Here is a 15,026-nt window from a genome sequence, read left to right as displayed (position 1 = left end):
CACGCAATGTATTGATAAATGAATATTAATGGTCCACTTGAATACCAATGAAGGTTATGTGTCGTTTTTCGAGACAAACAGACCAGAAAGTCCAGAGACACTCAAATAACCACCTAGTAGCTTAGCGTAGTTCTCATTCTTTAACAAAAGTACTTTGAATGACCACCACGTGACCCCGCGCGTTCGACGCGTTTTACAAGCTATCCAGGTGCTTTTCTTGCTTCCTCTCCGCGACACATCTCTCAACTCTCAACATGGCATCCAGAAAGCGCTCTGAGTCAGACGCCGGGCTTGATGATGCAAGAAAGAAGACCAAAGTCAATACAGACACAAGCAAAACAGATTCCAATGGAGATCGCTACTGGGAGATATCTAAGATGCGCCGCGTCACTGTCTCCTCCTTCCGAGGAAAAAACATGGTGAGCATCCGAGAATACTACGCGAAAGATGGTCAGGAATTACCGGGCAAAAAGGTGGAGATCTTACCTACACTCATCTGATTTGATGCTGACTCTGACTAGGGAATCTCGCTCCCTATGGATCAATTTTCCGCCCTCATAACTCTTCTTCCTAGGCTTGAGCAGGCATTAAAGGAGATTGGTGAAACCCTGCCTCGACCTACCTATCTTGGAACCCCCAGTGAAGGCGATACACAGGAACATTCGGACAGCAACCGAAGCCCATCAAAGCAGAATATCGAGGCGACCAGTGACGAAGACGAAGGTGAATGAGACTGTAAGGGCATGACGGCCAAGCAGAGACCAAAAGAGGTACCACTTGCTAGGACTGGTCTGCCAAAGCGATCTCTATTAGTTCTCAAGTGTATCCTAAGCCCAATTCAAACATTTTTTTACTCGAAAGACTAATTTCGTTGCAATACAACATGTTCATAAGTTGTACAAGGCACTTAGTACTTAGTGCCATAGAGCAGTGGAAACTTTCTATATAAAAAGGCCTCGAAGCGAGCCTACCTTGCTTGATGCGTTGATTCCGCTGTACTTTGGCCTCATCTTCACTGAAAGGACTGATGACTCTTGTATACCAATCAATTGTACTCTCAGTTTCCAACACAGATAACTACCAATTTGAAATATATATAGTCTAGACACTCGCCTCCTGTATCGCCACGCGGTTGACGATGGAACCGCCTCTCCAAGAATGGCGAGCATCTTCCTGTCGAAGGACTTGGCTTTTCTTACTGGGTAAACCCCATCCTCCTCCTCCAGGCGTGCGAACAATAATCTGCTCCCCTGCTTGCATCTGGGCGGAGTTTTTAGCACCCAGATTGATATATCTTTCTTCCCAGCTTTCATCTTGTCTCTGCACTCGGCGCACCCAGAGGTTCTGGCCACACTCCGCATCCTCTCCCCCTCTAGTCCATAGGGATGATAGACTCTCCGTTCAGAAAGAATGGAGACCTGCACGGGAATCCGGAATTCAATATCTCGTACAACACCATCCCCTCCGCGGTGCTGACCCTTGCCTCCAGAGTTTGGCCTGCAGCAAAATTCTCGAAGTATGACTGGATATCGTCGCTCAAATACTTCAGCGTCAGTGATTCGAGTGTTTGTCATGTGTGTATGAACCCCCGAGGTACCTTCCCATGTTGGGCCAGCTCCGCTTCCACCTGCGATGGTCTCGTAATAGCCAAATCCCTTCATCTCAGTCTCACCACGCTGATTTCCCCCAAATCCGAATGTGAGATTGTTGGTATCACCCTGCGAGGCAGCACACGCCTGGAAGCATTTTAAAATGACATCCGTCACTCGTTGACTCTGGCCAAAATAATAAGCCCATGTCATCAGTCGGTATGGATGGTCTTACCGTCAGTACATTGCCACCAACCACAGCAGCACTTTCCGAGGGGGACAAAATACTTCCTGGGGGAATTCGAACGTCAATCGGCTTCAAGCAGCCTTGGTTCAGCGGAATGTCCGCAGAGATCAGACATCGCAGACAATAGATGATTGCGGAATATGTGACAGCCTCCGGTGCATTCACATTGCCTAGAATCACTTAGATTGGATATCAATACAAGTCGACTTCATGCTCACCATAAACTTGTGGTCCTGTTCCTTCAAAATCAAAAATGGCCTCACCCTTACCCGCGTCTATAGCAATCTTCAACTGAATCGGGCTTCCGTCATCCATGTAATCGATGGCACTCAAGTCTTGTCCGGCAAAGGTTTTGCTGACGCCTTTCAGCAAATCACGAACGCTAAGCTCTGCGTTCTCCTGGATCTGATGCATATAGAATTGTACAACATCCTCGCCATATTCCTCAATCAAAGTTCCGATCAGGTTGATACCTTTCTTGTTCGCAGCAATTTGGGCCTTGAGGTCATTCAAATTATCTGCCAGGCAACGAGTTCCACTGCAGTTGGGGTACTGGGCTGGTTCTGCGTACAGCAATTCTGTGATCCGCTTCTCATTGAACTTGCCTTCGGACACCAGCTTTTCACTCTTGATGGTTGCGCCTTCTTGGTATAGCTCTTTTGAATGAGGCGGCATGGAGCCCGGGAGTATCCCCCCAATGTCAGCATGATGTGCCCTGGAGGCAACATAGAAGATGATCTTTCCCTGGCTAAAGGCTGGTTGGATAACGGTGATGTCTGGAAGATGGGTTCCCCCATATTCAGGGTGATTCGATACAATGACATCGCCAGGATTCAATTTATCCTGCCAGATCTGGGCCTGGATCCGTATACAGGTCGACATGCTTCCGAGGTGGACGGGCAGATGTGGTGCATTTGCAACAAGTCCGCCTTCTGCGTCGAACAAAGCGCAAGAATAGTCAAGTCGCTCCTTGACATTGGTGCTGACGCTTGTCTTCTGCAATGCTCGTCCCATTTGCTCTGCAATGGCCATGAACCTGTGTGAGAAAACACTCAAAAGTATCGGATCGACTTGCTCGGTGCTCGTTTTGGGATTGCTAGAATCAGATTTCCCAATGTTGATAACAATGTGAGTTTTTGTCAAAAGTGCCGAGGCCCCAGGTGTCACCACGATGGTCTGGGTATCATCGGCCAGGATTGCCGGGCCTCTCACCCGATCACCAACTTTCAAGTCGTCAATTTTGTAGATGGGGGTTTCAAGCCTACCACCTTCGAAATATACTAGGGATTTGCGATACTCCCCACTGGAGACATCCCTTGGACAGGATTCTTTGATCTGCTGATCCACAGTCTTCTCTGATGCTTTGAACCTTTTCCCGATTCCTCGCACCCGCACGTCATCCACAATGATATCTCGATTTGGAAGGGTAAAGCCAAACTCTTGATCATGTTGCTTCACGAATGCCTCGCCAAAAGCCCAGTCGTCAGAGTAACCCTCTTCCTTGCTGGGTTTCAATATCATCAAAGCGGATTCTGTACCTCGATATCGCATATTAAGATATTCTTCAAATATTATCGAATGATCATCAAAGCCTTGGTCTTGCAGCCTCTGTGTAGATCGCTTTTTGAGCTCATTTATCCTCAATTCAAGCTCGTGTCGAGCCTCATTCCCCCATATCTTGGATTCAGGCTCTTGATTCTCATCAACCACATCTGCCAAAGCCATTCCGTATGCTGAAAGCACAGACGAGTGCCGATGAATTAAAACCTGCCAAATGCCTAGGCTTTCAGCGACAGCAACGGCATGTTGTCCCCCAGCCCCTCCGAAGGTGGCCAGCCTGTGTTTTGAAGTATCGTGCCCTTTTGCCTCGGTCAAGGACCGAATTGGTCGGGTCATTGTTTCATTGGCGACTTTGATAAATCCAAATGCAACCTCGTCGGGGGTCATCTCTCTGCTTTGGCCTCCCTTGGCCAATTCTTCATTGATATACTTGGCGAGTTGTTCAAAGAGGCAGCGGCTTGCATCTTCTTCCAATCCCTGGTCTTCCTTGGGGCCAAATATACTCGGGAAAAAATCGGGGACCAAGCGCCCAAGAAACAGGTTGGCATCAGTGACCGTCAAAGGGCCATCTTTGCGATAACAAGCAGGCCCCGGATGGGCACCGGCAGACTCAGGTCCCACGACAAATAGACCATTACGGTAGAATAACCTTGAGCCACCCCCTGCAGCAACAGTGTTGATGTCCAATTGAGGAGATTGGATAGTCACTCCAGCAGTAGTTGTCTCGAAAACGTGTTCATACCGACCAGACCCATACCTGCTGACATCCGTGCTTGTCCCTCCCATATCGAAGCCGATCACTGGAATCTTCGACAAAGGGTCATATGAAGTCAACGCATAGCCGACGACCCCACCAGCAGGGCCAGAAAGAATTGCTCGTAGGCCTGAAAATTGGTCCACGTCTACCAAGCCTCCATCTGATTGCATAAACTCGCAGCGTGCGCCTTTGGTGCCAGCTTCTTGTTTGACACTTTCACTTCCTAGTCCACCCTCAAATCCAGCCTGGAACCCTGAGATGTACTTCTTAATGGCTGGGGTTAGGTATGCATCTGCACAAGCTGAAGTGGTGCGCGGCACGAGTTTGATCATGGGCATGAGCTGGTGACTCAAACTGATATGTCGAAAGCCGACCTCGCTGGCAATTCTTCCCACCAGTGCCTCGTGATCTGGGAAAGTGTATCCATGGACAAAACATACAGCTATGCTTCGAATTCCGCTATCATATACCTTCTGGAGCTGTGACCTCACGGAGCTTTCGGATGGGCGTTTTAGGATACGAACTGCTTCAGAGGAAAGGCCACGCACAACATCAGCCTCTGGGGTAGTCTGCTCCCGAGGGGCAGTGACAGTGGTATTTCGTTGGGGATCTTCTGCGTAGTCCTCCAAAGTGACCCTTTCATCCACCTCAATCACTTCCTCATAGAGCACGTCGGGACGTTTGATGGCCAAGTCAAAGATCTTGGGGCGGGACTGGTTCCCAATCAACAGACAGTCCTTGAAACCCTTGGTGACTACAAGTGCAATATTCTCTCCTTTCCTTTCCAGCAATGCGTTGGTTGCAACGGTTGTGCCCATGCGGATACTTTGGATCAAAGAAGTATCTATAGGCTCACCGCGAGGGATATCACGGCCTGTGAATCTGGAAAGGATGCGTCGGATACCTTCCAAAGGTGCATCTTTGTAGTTGGCGGGATCCTCTGAGAGCAATTTGATCACAATATCATCTTCAAGGCATCCTGTCCCTGGATTGCCCACGCAGTCTGTAAAGGTTCCGCCCCGCTATAAACAGTTAGTTTGTCGAAACCCCAAGGGCGAAGAGTCATACATCAATTGCAATACTAATTCCTTGTACCTTTGAGGCCATTGCAGACAAGTGAAACCTCCTGTTTCTTTTACAGAGTAAGAGACAAATGGATGCTGTTTTCCCCGCATATGAAGTTCGCACTACGTCATCGGGGGTATGAGATAAAGCAAGGCATTTATTGATCTGGATAGCACGAAGTTGTGGATGTCAAAGTCTGGAAGAGAGTCATACAGCAGGGGTCATGAGTCTGGTCATAGGGAGAGGGTCTTTACTTCGTCGAAGTGAGTGTGCCATTTCAGGCATTATTTCTGCCCTAACTTTGACCTCTTTGTTCAAGTGCCTTGGGTGAGCCATGAAAACGTGGGGGTATAAAAGGACTCATGGCACCTTTTTATACGAGGAATTTGTTGATAGAGCAGGAAGTCATGAATGTTGGGCTAGAATTCGGAAGAAAAGCGTAATTTAAATGGTTCCTACAGTATTAAACCCACATACAACTAAAACACTACAGTCATTGACAGAAATTCGTGGCAACCGATCGGAAAGGGCGAGGGAGGGAAGGTATCGCTTTCATATTATATTGCGCACATGAGACGGAGGGCGGAATGGAATTTATCGTGGTAAGAGGGCGAGGACTTGGAACGTTCGCTCGACGCTTCGGTGGACTCCGAGCTGCTGACCAGGATAAATACCGACACCTCAAAAAAAAAAAATAAGCATATCTGGGGGAGGGGGGGAGAATTCAAAAAAAAAAAAATCAAGGTTGACGTGAGCCCGAGAACCATGTCGAAAAGCAAGCTTCAGGGGCATTTGGAAGCAACAAGGAACAAGAAAACAACAGGCGAAATTTGTCGCATGTGTGAGACCAGCATCAAATCGATGGTCAACTCAGTAAAATAACCTTGTCCTTTTGCCTGATTAACACCTCTGCAATCAATGGGATCCGAGAAAGGACGAGATACTGAGTTGATCTACTCAGCAGTATCAAGCTCATCATGAGCAGAGGGCATTGGGTCCAGGGGTACTAAGTGGATATGAGCAAACCGAGAAAAGCGCCTAATCTGGATGATGAGGCGACTCACCTTTCCTGTCTTCACCGTTGGGGATAACCTCACGGTCCTCTTCGCGGCGCTCACGATCATCGTCACGTCTTTCTCGGTCATCCTTGACTTCACGTTCACGGTCATCGGGGCTGCGGGAACGGTCGCGAGAGCGGTCGCGGTCACGGCGATCGTGATCACGGTCACGGCGGTCAGAATCACGGTCGCGGCGGTCGTAATCGCGGTCATAGTCCCGCTCATACCGATCATCGCGGCGAGGAGAATAATCACCGCCACGGCTGCGGCGGGGGGAGGGAGAGCGACCACGACGAGGGGGAGTGCGGTCACGACGGCGGTCACGGCCAGCATCACGGCCAGCATCACGGCCGGCATCACGGCCAGGCTCACGGCCCGAGTCAAAGCGCCAAGAAGCAGAAGGGGGGAGTGCGGGCCCACTATAGATGGGGTTAGAGAAAGATATTAAATCAAAATGCGAGATGATATTACCTCGATTTTCAGCAGATCATCGCGACCGATGCGCTTGTTGTGCATTTCATGATAGGCATCATCAGCATCACGGCGGCTTTCGTACTCAACAAACGCGAACCTGGACTTGAAGTCAGAAACTATTATGTCGCGATTATCGAAACAGTAACTCACAGCCGGCTAGAAGGGGTTCGAGGAGCAGGAATGTCACAGCGAACAAGGCGCCCATAGCTATTTCAAATATCAGTCTTACACAGCTCCAGATGCCCAAGTTGGGAGAAAATTATGACGAATGACCCCAGGACCAGCAGTTGCTCACGGACGAGGGGGGCGGGGCAGGGCCAAACTGGGAGAAAAGGCAATATATATCCTCCAAGCCCATCGATAGTGGTCTCGTTACGTCGTCGGAAGGATGGGGATCGAAGGTCGTAGGTGCGAAGCTAGAGGCGACACGTACCGTTCGAATTCGTAGGCAAGATCGCGAGCCCGGGTGCCGTGGCCGAATCCGGTGACATATAGAGTGGTTCCCGAGCGAGACATGATGTCGTGCAGGATAAAGGAAGAAGGGTAGAGAGCTTGGGAAGCTTCAAGAGTACAGAAATATGGTAAGGGGAGAAGGCCGAAAGAATTGGGTGATGAAGGTGCTACGGTTGACCAAGTGTGCCACAGGCGCCAATGATGAAAGTGACGTTCCAACCGATTCTTAAATACGTCATTCTACTGAAAGAAGATGGCTAATTAAGTAGTAATCATTTGATCAATCAATATCAATGGTTTTGAACAAGTATAGACAGTAGGTTTGTGTTCATGAGGTTTCGGAAATTATAAGTGGCGGACTATCGGGAGGTACCGTGTCTGTCGGCAAGTCGGGAGGTCTTCTATCGCAACCTCACCAAAGCTCTCTCCTCTGAACTCCCTTCATTGCCAACAGTCTATATTTCTCTTTTGTTCCGATACTCTTTACTCCTCTACCGGAATTGGGTCAATTCGCCTACCCAATCTTCCTCACCCGGGTCCCTGAAACCAACTGCAAGCTGTTGTACCCTTTCAATCGATTATACAATCCCTCGGAGCTGCCAGACCAACCATGTGCTTTTAGACCGTCAAGCCTTTAAATATAGCCAACCTTCATGGCCAGCACTACATCACTAGAAAACAGATTTCCGGTACTTTTTTATTCCGTCGGGCTATCACACTATCCGTTTGGACGCTGCGCAATCGAGAACAACAGTGACCACACTTTATTCGAGTCTATATCCTCAACATACTTGGGGGAAAGCTCTTTCTCACTTCTTCATCTGCAGAACTCGATGTGCCTTTCGTCAAGATGAGCTTGGATCGCCAAAATGACACCCACAAACATGAGCTGGAAAGCGCTTCGAAGCCTGCCTTGCAAAACATGTCCCAATTCCCCACTTCGAATGCTGTCAAGGTAAAGCTTGCAAAACTCTAGTTTGACTTGTGGGATGACTGATTGGTTTTGAGCAGGAGACTGTCGTGGAGCAAGCTCCGTCACTGTTGGATCGGACTCGAAACAACCTCGCCGAGCCAGTGGTGGCTGCTTTCATGGCCGGTGGAGTTGCCGGTGCAGTTTCCAGGACGATAGTGTCACCTCTTGAGCGGTTGAAAATTCTCCTCCAAATTCAAAGCGTTGGTCGAACAGAGTACAGGTTGTCAATTTGGAAGGCCCTCGTAAAGATGGGCCGTGAAGAAGGTTGGCAAGGTTTCATGCGAGGAAATGGAACCAACTGCATTCGCATTATCCCGTATTCAGCGGTGCAATTTGGAAGCTATAATTTTTACAAGAAAGTGAGTGATACCGCACAGAGACCGAGGCCTGCCTCTGAGGATCCAGACTGACGCTTATATTGCTCTAGTTTGTTGAATCTCCCGATGGTGAGATGACACCCATGCGCCGCCTTATTTGCGGAGGCGCTGCAGGAATTACCTCGGTCACCTTCACCTATCCTTTGGACATTGTTCGAACTCGGCTATCTATCCAGTCAGCTTCGTTTGCCGACCTTGGAGCACGAGACCCTGGCCAAAAATTACCTGGCATGTTCACCACAATGGTGATGATATACAAAAACGAGGGTGGGACCAAAGCTCTGTATCGTGGAATTGCCCCCACTGTCGCCGGAGTGGCCCCCTACGTGAGTTTTGCCTACTGGATTTTCGCGTTTGACCTTGAAGCTAACCAACGACAGGTGGGGCTCAATTTCATGACCTACGAATCAGTGCGCAAATACTTGACACCGGATGGGGACAAAAACCCCAGTCCCTATCGAAAATTACTAGCTGGCGCGATCTCTGGAGCAGTCGCCCAGACATGCACCTATCCTTTGTCAGTTTTTATTCCTGCTTTTTCCCCTTTAGTTGCTTCAGGGCTAATCATTCAATAGCGACGTGCTCCGCCGACGGTTCCAGATTAACACAATGTCCGGAATGGGGTACCAGTACAAGTCCATTTGGGATGCTGTCAGGGTGATTGTTGCCGAGGAAGGGCTACGAGGTTTGTTCAAGGGGATAGGACCGAATCTTCTCAAAGTTGCTCCCAGTATGGCCAGCAGCTGGTTGAGCTTTGAAATGACTCGGGATTTCCTCGTCACTTTGGGAGATAAAGAGTAGTCCAATATATCTAGAGGTACATTGTTTCTATATTTGATTGTCACTGGGTTCTCCAGCATTGGATCGTCGAAACTCCCCATGACAGAAGGGTATATGACCTGTGCCTACAGTAGTGATAGAGCCAACGCCAAGTCAAATGTGGACTCCACTTGTACAACTTCGGCGCTAAGATTTTTGTTCCGTGAGACAGGCACGTGATCACAGTGGGTGGCAATCGAGTCAGGTGACGTGATGGTCAGGTGCCTCGCCTTTCTTAATCAGGCCTAGGGTAGGGCTCAACCCACACACCACCGTCCAGCCGAAACTTGAGGATCAAAAACCTCCTACACTTTCGATACGGGTGCGACAGCAAGCTATTTCCCAGGTACTCGATCAATAGCAGCCATGGGTATGTTCTTTCTCATTCGACTTGTCGACTATTGTCTCTCGCAGTACTCATCAATTTCGAATTCTTTTTTCCCTGCTCCCTGCGCAATTTTGCTGACCTCGTTCAAATCGCAGGTATCGACCTGGACCGCCACCATGTGCGGAGCAGCCACCGCAAGGCTCCCAAGAGCGAGAACGTCTACTTGCAGGTGTTGGTGAAGCTTTACCGCTTCCTTGCCCGTATGAATTCCCTCCCCGGTCACGATTTTCGTTTACACAAGGAGCGCACCCTTTGGAGGATTTGAAAGGCTGATTTGGGATGAATGATAGGCCGTACCGAGTCCAACTTCAACAAGGCTGTTCTCCGCCGTCTCTTTATGTCGAGGATTAACCGCCCCCCTGTTTCGCTCTCGCGTGCCGTCGCGAACATCAGCGAGGCTCAGAAGGGCAAGACTATCGTCGTCATCGGTACCGTTACCGATGACAACCGCCTCCTGAACGTTCCCAAGCTCTCGATCGCTGCTCTCCGCTTCACTGCCACCGCTCGCGCTCGCATTGAGAAGGCTGGTGGTGAGACTTTGACCCTGGACCAGCTTGCTCTCCGCGCTCCCACCGGTGCCAACACCCTCCTTCTCCGTGGACCCAAGAACGCTCGTGAGGCCGTGAAGCACTTCGGCTTCGGTCCCCACACCGACAAGGTGCGTTTTGCAGAATCTCCTGGCCTTCATTCGGTGGAAATCGAGTTTATAATATATATGCTAATTCAAAACAGAAGCCCTACGTTGCCAGCAAGGGCCGCAAGTTCGAGCGTGCCCGTGGTCGCAGAAGGTCCAAGGGTTTCAAGGTCTAAGGGACTTTGTGTGTGTGAGGATGACAGCGCAGTGTGGATATACCATCATACTAGCGTGTCTAGTGCCTGGAATCATTCCGGTTCTAGCCAGAGACCTCAAGTCTTTGTACCTAAAAGTGGCAAAAAGTCTTTGGTTGGACTGGGAAATGAGAATTTACGAATGAAGGGGCAAAAGAAAATTGAATCAGGCTCTGTCCTAGTTTTTTCTTATGACATGTTTTTTTTTGCACGGAACAAACAAAGAAGAAAAATATTTTTAAATTGCACTATAGATGCGCCAGTAGGGTTAACTTACTGGCCCAGAGGCAGGTTTGTATGAAGATATTTCCGTCCTCCTACACCATCATGGTAGTCTGCCGCCCGATGGCCATTTCCTCGAATCAAGTACTTGTAAATGGTCAAGCCCTCTAAGCCAACTGGTCCTCGGGAGTGAATTTTGTTGGTGCTGATGCCCACTTCCGTACCGAATCCAAACCTCATTCCATCGGCAAATCTAGAGGATGCGTTCCAGAAAACTCCTGCACTGTCAATGCCGCTTGTGAATAAATTTGCCACCTCTTGTGACTCGGTCAAAATGATATCCGTGTGTTTCGATGAGTGTGAGTTAATGTGAGCGATAGCAGCATCCACTGCGGCAATCGGGGAGTTGGCCGAAGGAACAGTCTTCACGGCTAGAACGAGGTCCAGAAATTCGGTATTGTAGTCGGATTCAGTTGCCAGCTGTAATTGTGCCGTCTTCTTGGCAGGCAGCGCTTTTGTGAGGGCGGCTTTTGACGCAGCATCACAGCGGAGAGACACGCCTTTGTCCAAGAGTGCAGTAGCTACCACAGGGAAAACCGACTCAAGAGTGTCCTCGTGGACAAGCAAAGTTTCCAAGGAGTTGCACGCCGCTGGATAGTCCGTTTTTGAGTCCACAATGACCTTCATGGCAGTTTCGGTGTTGGCGTCAGAGTGAATGTAAGCAGAGCAAAGACCATCTGCATGTCCAAGAACAGGGATTTTGGTATTGTCCTTCACAAATCGAACAAGCTCGTTGGAGCCACGAGGGATGACCAGGTCAATTAACGCATCTTGAGCCAGAAGGGATGACACAGCATCGCGTGTCTTAACCAATTGAACTGATGCCACCGGCACCTGTGAGCCAGCAATAGCTTCAGATACAACTTTTGCAATTGCCGCAAAAGATTCCATGGACTCCTTCCCGCCTATGTATATACGTCAATAAAATGTGCAATAATGACTTTGTTGGGTGCACATGTACCTTTCAAGATGGCAGCATTTCCGGACTTGATAGCCAACGCAGCAATATTGGCTATCACCTCTGGGCGGGCTTCGAAGATTATGAGCAGAACACCAATAGGGCAGCTGATTCTCTCGAGGGTCAGACCATCGTCGAGGAGAGTTCGCAAGGTCACTTTGCCAACTATTTGATATGCGTCAGTATCTATCTGTATCAACATATATAAGTGCTATGCATACCAGGGTCTTCCAGATCTCGCACACTTAATATGCCTTCGAGCATGTCATCATACTTTCCAGGCCGCGACAAATCAAGTCTTTTGATCACACTGTGACTGAGGTCTCCGCTATCAGCCGCACGATTAGCAGCTTCTAGGTCTTTAGCATTGGCAGCCAGAATAATCTCTCGGTTCACATCCAATGCATGATGGAGTGCTGTCAAGGCTTCATTGCGGGCAGCGTTGGATAATGTTGCGAGGCGACGAGAGGCAAGAGACGCGCTCCGAGCGACATCAATCGCAGCCGAATCAGTCAGCGACATGGTTATGGGATAATTGAAAAGGGTGGAAAGCTGGGAGTTGTAAGACTGAGAAATGAGTCAAGGTTCGGAGGGGCACGTTATCGATCCCGCTCGTGTCTCCCGCCCCGGGGGAGCTATCATTGATCTTCGCTCTCTCTTTCTCTCTTCTATACTTCATACTTCATATTTGCCTAGCTAGCTCTAACGATTCGTCTCTTTTCCCTTTCGGACTTTTCGGTTAACTTGAGCTTTGAAGTTTCCCTCTACGGCTACGATCGTGTTGCGACCTGGAAACAAGTACTCCGCATTGTTACTTGCGAACGCACCACGCTACTCTTTCAACTTATCTCCAGAGCTCTTCTGGCTTTACGTTGTTGACATGACGCTTGTCTCGGACCTTGCCGCTGCATCGGCTCATGTACACGACTCTGCCAAGCTTCCCAGCGGAGATTATGACCGTCAACTTCGCGAGTTGGTCGAATACTTGAAGCGGCTTCTATCCACTAAGGCCCTTGATGCCCTTGCCAATGACGAATCAATCTTGGATGTGAGTGGTTCTTGTTTTATGGCAGGAATAGATGGGTGTTTGGTAGAGCTACTGCTAACATTTGTCTTTCTTTCTTCCTGTTCAGCATTTCAACCCAGCAAGAGATTCTATCCCATATCTTTTTATCCTTCGACTGCAGATTCAAACTGCACAGGAAACTACTGTTGAAACAGTTCCAACCAAAATCCAACCTAAGGGGGTGCTATGGACACGAAGTGTAGACTTCTTGAGGAATTTTGATAGGATTCAGGTCAGATATGTCGGGCGAGAATGGCGTGAGCTTCTTGAGATCGTGGGGCATGCTTCACAGGCTGTATCTCAGGTAAGTTCATTCTTTTCATGTTTCTGCGATCATGAACTCACAGTCCACAGCCACTCCTAGCTACGAGGCTGATTAGAGACGCTATGTTGCGCCTCGATCCATCATGTGCTGTTTTTACGTCAACTCACCTTTTACTAGTCCGACTTTGTCTCCATGCAAAAGCTTATTCCTGTGCATTGCCAGTATTGGACAACCACATTTGCCATCTTCCAGTTATGCCTATGCATCCCTCTTCAGAGCTTCCTGTGCTTTGTGCAGCGCACGAGTCCAGCGTACCTTTTGTAACAGATACATCTGGTCTTTCATCTAAGATAACCTATCGGGATTATCTTCAATATTTTCTCTATAGCGGTATGGTGTACATGGCCCTCAAGGATTGGCGCAAGGCACTTCACTTCCTTGGTGTTGTCGTCTCTACACCCGTGGCTAGCTCTGTGAGCTTGGTCATGGTGGAAGCATACAAAAAATGGGTTCTAGTTGGTCTACTTGAACATGGCAGGGTATGTCAACTGAGGATTTGGGCCGCCGCTTTCGTCCTTTGGCTAACTTGACTCTTGGTGTCAGTTGTACCCACCTCCGACTATCACAACCCCTCATGTGATGAAGATATATCAGTCAATGGCAAGACCGTATGTTATACTTGCACATGCCTTCGAGCGAGGTGACATCCGACGACTAAGGGCTGAGGTTGATTCAGCAAAAGATATCTGGGAGAATGTAAGTTGCAGAGATGGATATTACTAGATGGAACCTTGGTTTACATTGCTAACGCATCCTTCTAGGATAATAACACAGGCCTGGTTTCTCAGGTGGTGAATAGCTTTTACCGCCAGGCTATTATCAAGCTTGGCAAGACATTCGCAGCTTTAACAGTCGCCGACCTCGCAAAACAAGTGTTCCCTCTGCCTGTGCATGAAGAGATTGCCGAGTCTGTGATTGTGTCCCTCGTATTGTCTGGTGCTTTAGATGCCACCCTACTACAGACTCAAGATCAGGCGGTTTCATCAATGCTGCGATTTTCGACTACTTCTTCGTTTACTCGGCTGTCACATGAGATGCACATACAATCCCAACTCCAGAAGGAGCGATTTATAATGGAGGCCTTGGTGGGAAATCTTAGAGAGAGCAATCAAACCCTAGGGTTAAGTGATGAATGTGTTGACAGTGTTCACAAAGGACAGGCTTGGTCGGGTTCTGAGGTGAATCCAATTCTAGGTGAGGAAGTTGGCTTGGAGATGGATGAGGATTTGATGGGAGATATGCCTTAAATGATTTTTTGGGTATCACTCGAGAACAAGCGAGTTAAATTTCTTTATTGATGATCACGTATGATACTATCACTGTACTGTTGTAAGATTACAGCATGATGTAGGAAGCCCATGGTGCATGTAAATCCGAGTTGCGCAGGCATCGAACAAAAAGTATTACCTTCTGGTATATCGGTTGGCACTATAGACTTGCTTCCATGTTGCATGCTGTATTAGAAACTCTCTTGATAGATACCTGATCGCATGCTGTAAATTCTCAGGATCTTTGGCACAGATGTCCGGTGTAAGTATAACTATATGGTCCAAGATTGGCCACTATACATGATAAACTGGATTGAGAGGCAAGCTACTTTAGTCACTCGACCCTGTCTATTTTCAATCAGTATTTTGAGTGTCAATTTTTAGTGTGGTATTTTATTAGCAAAGCATACTGTTTAAATCGCTTATAGCTGTCATGTCTAGGCTTTTATTGTCAGTGAAGGTGCTTAGAGTCACGTGGTAGTGTAAAGGGAAAGGTATAAAGGCTATATAGCATCTTGGATAATTAGGGGTTAGCCATA

General features: G+C 48.5%; 7 protein-coding genes across 7 annotated transcripts; 4 read left to right on the top strand and 3 right to left on the bottom strand.

The window, feature by feature from the left end:
- Positions 1–254: 254 nt before the first annotated feature.
- Positions 255–731, top strand: N7508_010009 (transcriptional coactivator p15/PC4 family protein; the record flags this gene model as incomplete). Its single annotated transcript, XM_058468069.1, has 2 exons — positions 255–419; positions 522–731. 2 exons carry the CDS (start codon positions 255–257, stop codon positions 729–731), a joined length of 375 nt encoding a protein of 124 aa, XP_058315915.1.
- A 370-nt stretch (positions 732–1,101) lies between these two features.
- N7508_010008 (uncharacterized protein) lies at positions 1,102–5,260 on the bottom strand (the record flags this gene model as incomplete). The annotated part of the gene is made up of 6 exons (XM_058468068.1): positions 1,102–1,372; positions 1,452–1,543; positions 1,587–1,775; positions 1,825–2,006; positions 2,055–5,175; positions 5,222–5,260. 6 exons carry the CDS (start codon positions 5,258–5,260, stop codon positions 1,102–1,104), a joined length of 3,894 nt encoding a protein of 1,297 aa, XP_058315914.1.
- A 911-nt stretch (positions 5,261–6,171) lies between these two features.
- N7508_010007 (RNA-binding protein) lies at positions 6,172–7,276 on the bottom strand (the record flags this gene model as incomplete). The annotated part of the gene is made up of 5 exons (XM_058468067.1): positions 7,184–7,276; positions 6,901–6,957; positions 6,748–6,847; positions 6,283–6,643; positions 6,172–6,224 (listed from the first exon to the last, which is right to left on the bottom strand). The coding sequence occupies exons 1-5, from the start codon at positions 7,264–7,266 to the stop codon at positions 6,172–6,174; spliced, it is 654 nt and encodes a 217-aa protein (XP_058315913.1). The 5' UTR covers positions 7,267–7,276.
- Positions 7,277–8,053: 777 nt separating this feature from the next.
- Positions 8,054–9,354, top strand: N7508_010006 (putative mitochondrial carrier protein; the record flags this gene model as incomplete). The annotated part of the gene is made up of 5 exons (XM_058468066.1): positions 8,054–8,158; positions 8,215–8,535; positions 8,604–8,879; positions 8,934–9,070; positions 9,129–9,354. 5 exons carry the CDS (start codon positions 8,054–8,056, stop codon positions 9,352–9,354), a joined length of 1,065 nt encoding a protein of 354 aa, XP_058315912.1.
- Positions 9,355–9,738: 384 nt separating this feature from the next.
- Positions 9,739–10,570, top strand: N7508_010005 (60S ribosomal protein eL18; the record flags this gene model as incomplete). Its single annotated transcript, XM_058468065.1, has 4 exons — positions 9,739–9,742; positions 9,856–9,960; positions 10,051–10,418; positions 10,493–10,570. The coding sequence occupies 4 exons, from the start codon at positions 9,739–9,741 to the stop codon at positions 10,568–10,570; spliced, it is 555 nt and encodes a 184-aa protein (XP_058315911.1).
- A 291-nt stretch (positions 10,571–10,861) lies between these two features.
- Positions 10,862–12,350, bottom strand: N7508_010004 (glutamate-5-semialdehyde dehydrogenase; the record flags this gene model as incomplete). Its single annotated transcript, XM_058468064.1, has 3 exons — positions 10,862–11,775; positions 11,832–11,993; positions 12,050–12,350. 3 exons carry the CDS (start codon positions 12,348–12,350, stop codon positions 10,862–10,864), a joined length of 1,377 nt encoding a protein of 458 aa, XP_058315910.1.
- Positions 12,351–12,585: 235 nt separating this feature from the next.
- N7508_010003 (putative COP9 subunit 3) lies at positions 12,586–14,466 on the top strand (the record flags this gene model as incomplete). Its single annotated transcript, XM_058468063.1, has 5 exons — positions 12,586–12,876; positions 12,962–13,198; positions 13,249–13,698; positions 13,763–13,915; positions 13,981–14,466. Coding segments are annotated over 5 exons (1,617 nt in total), but the record flags the coding sequence as incomplete, so codon positions are not given.
- Positions 14,467–15,026: the final 560 nt, after the last annotated feature.

The sequence above is a fragment of the Penicillium antarcticum genome, assembly GCF_028974205.1.
Source record: "Penicillium antarcticum strain IBT 31339 chromosome Unknown utg000009l_segment0_segment0, whole genome shotgun sequence".
Lineage (NCBI taxonomy): Eukaryota > Fungi > Ascomycota > Eurotiomycetes > Eurotiales > Aspergillaceae > Penicillium > Penicillium antarcticum.
The sequence above is the reverse complement of the archived record's forward strand: the minus strand, read 5'-3'. Positions and strand labels throughout refer to the sequence as shown.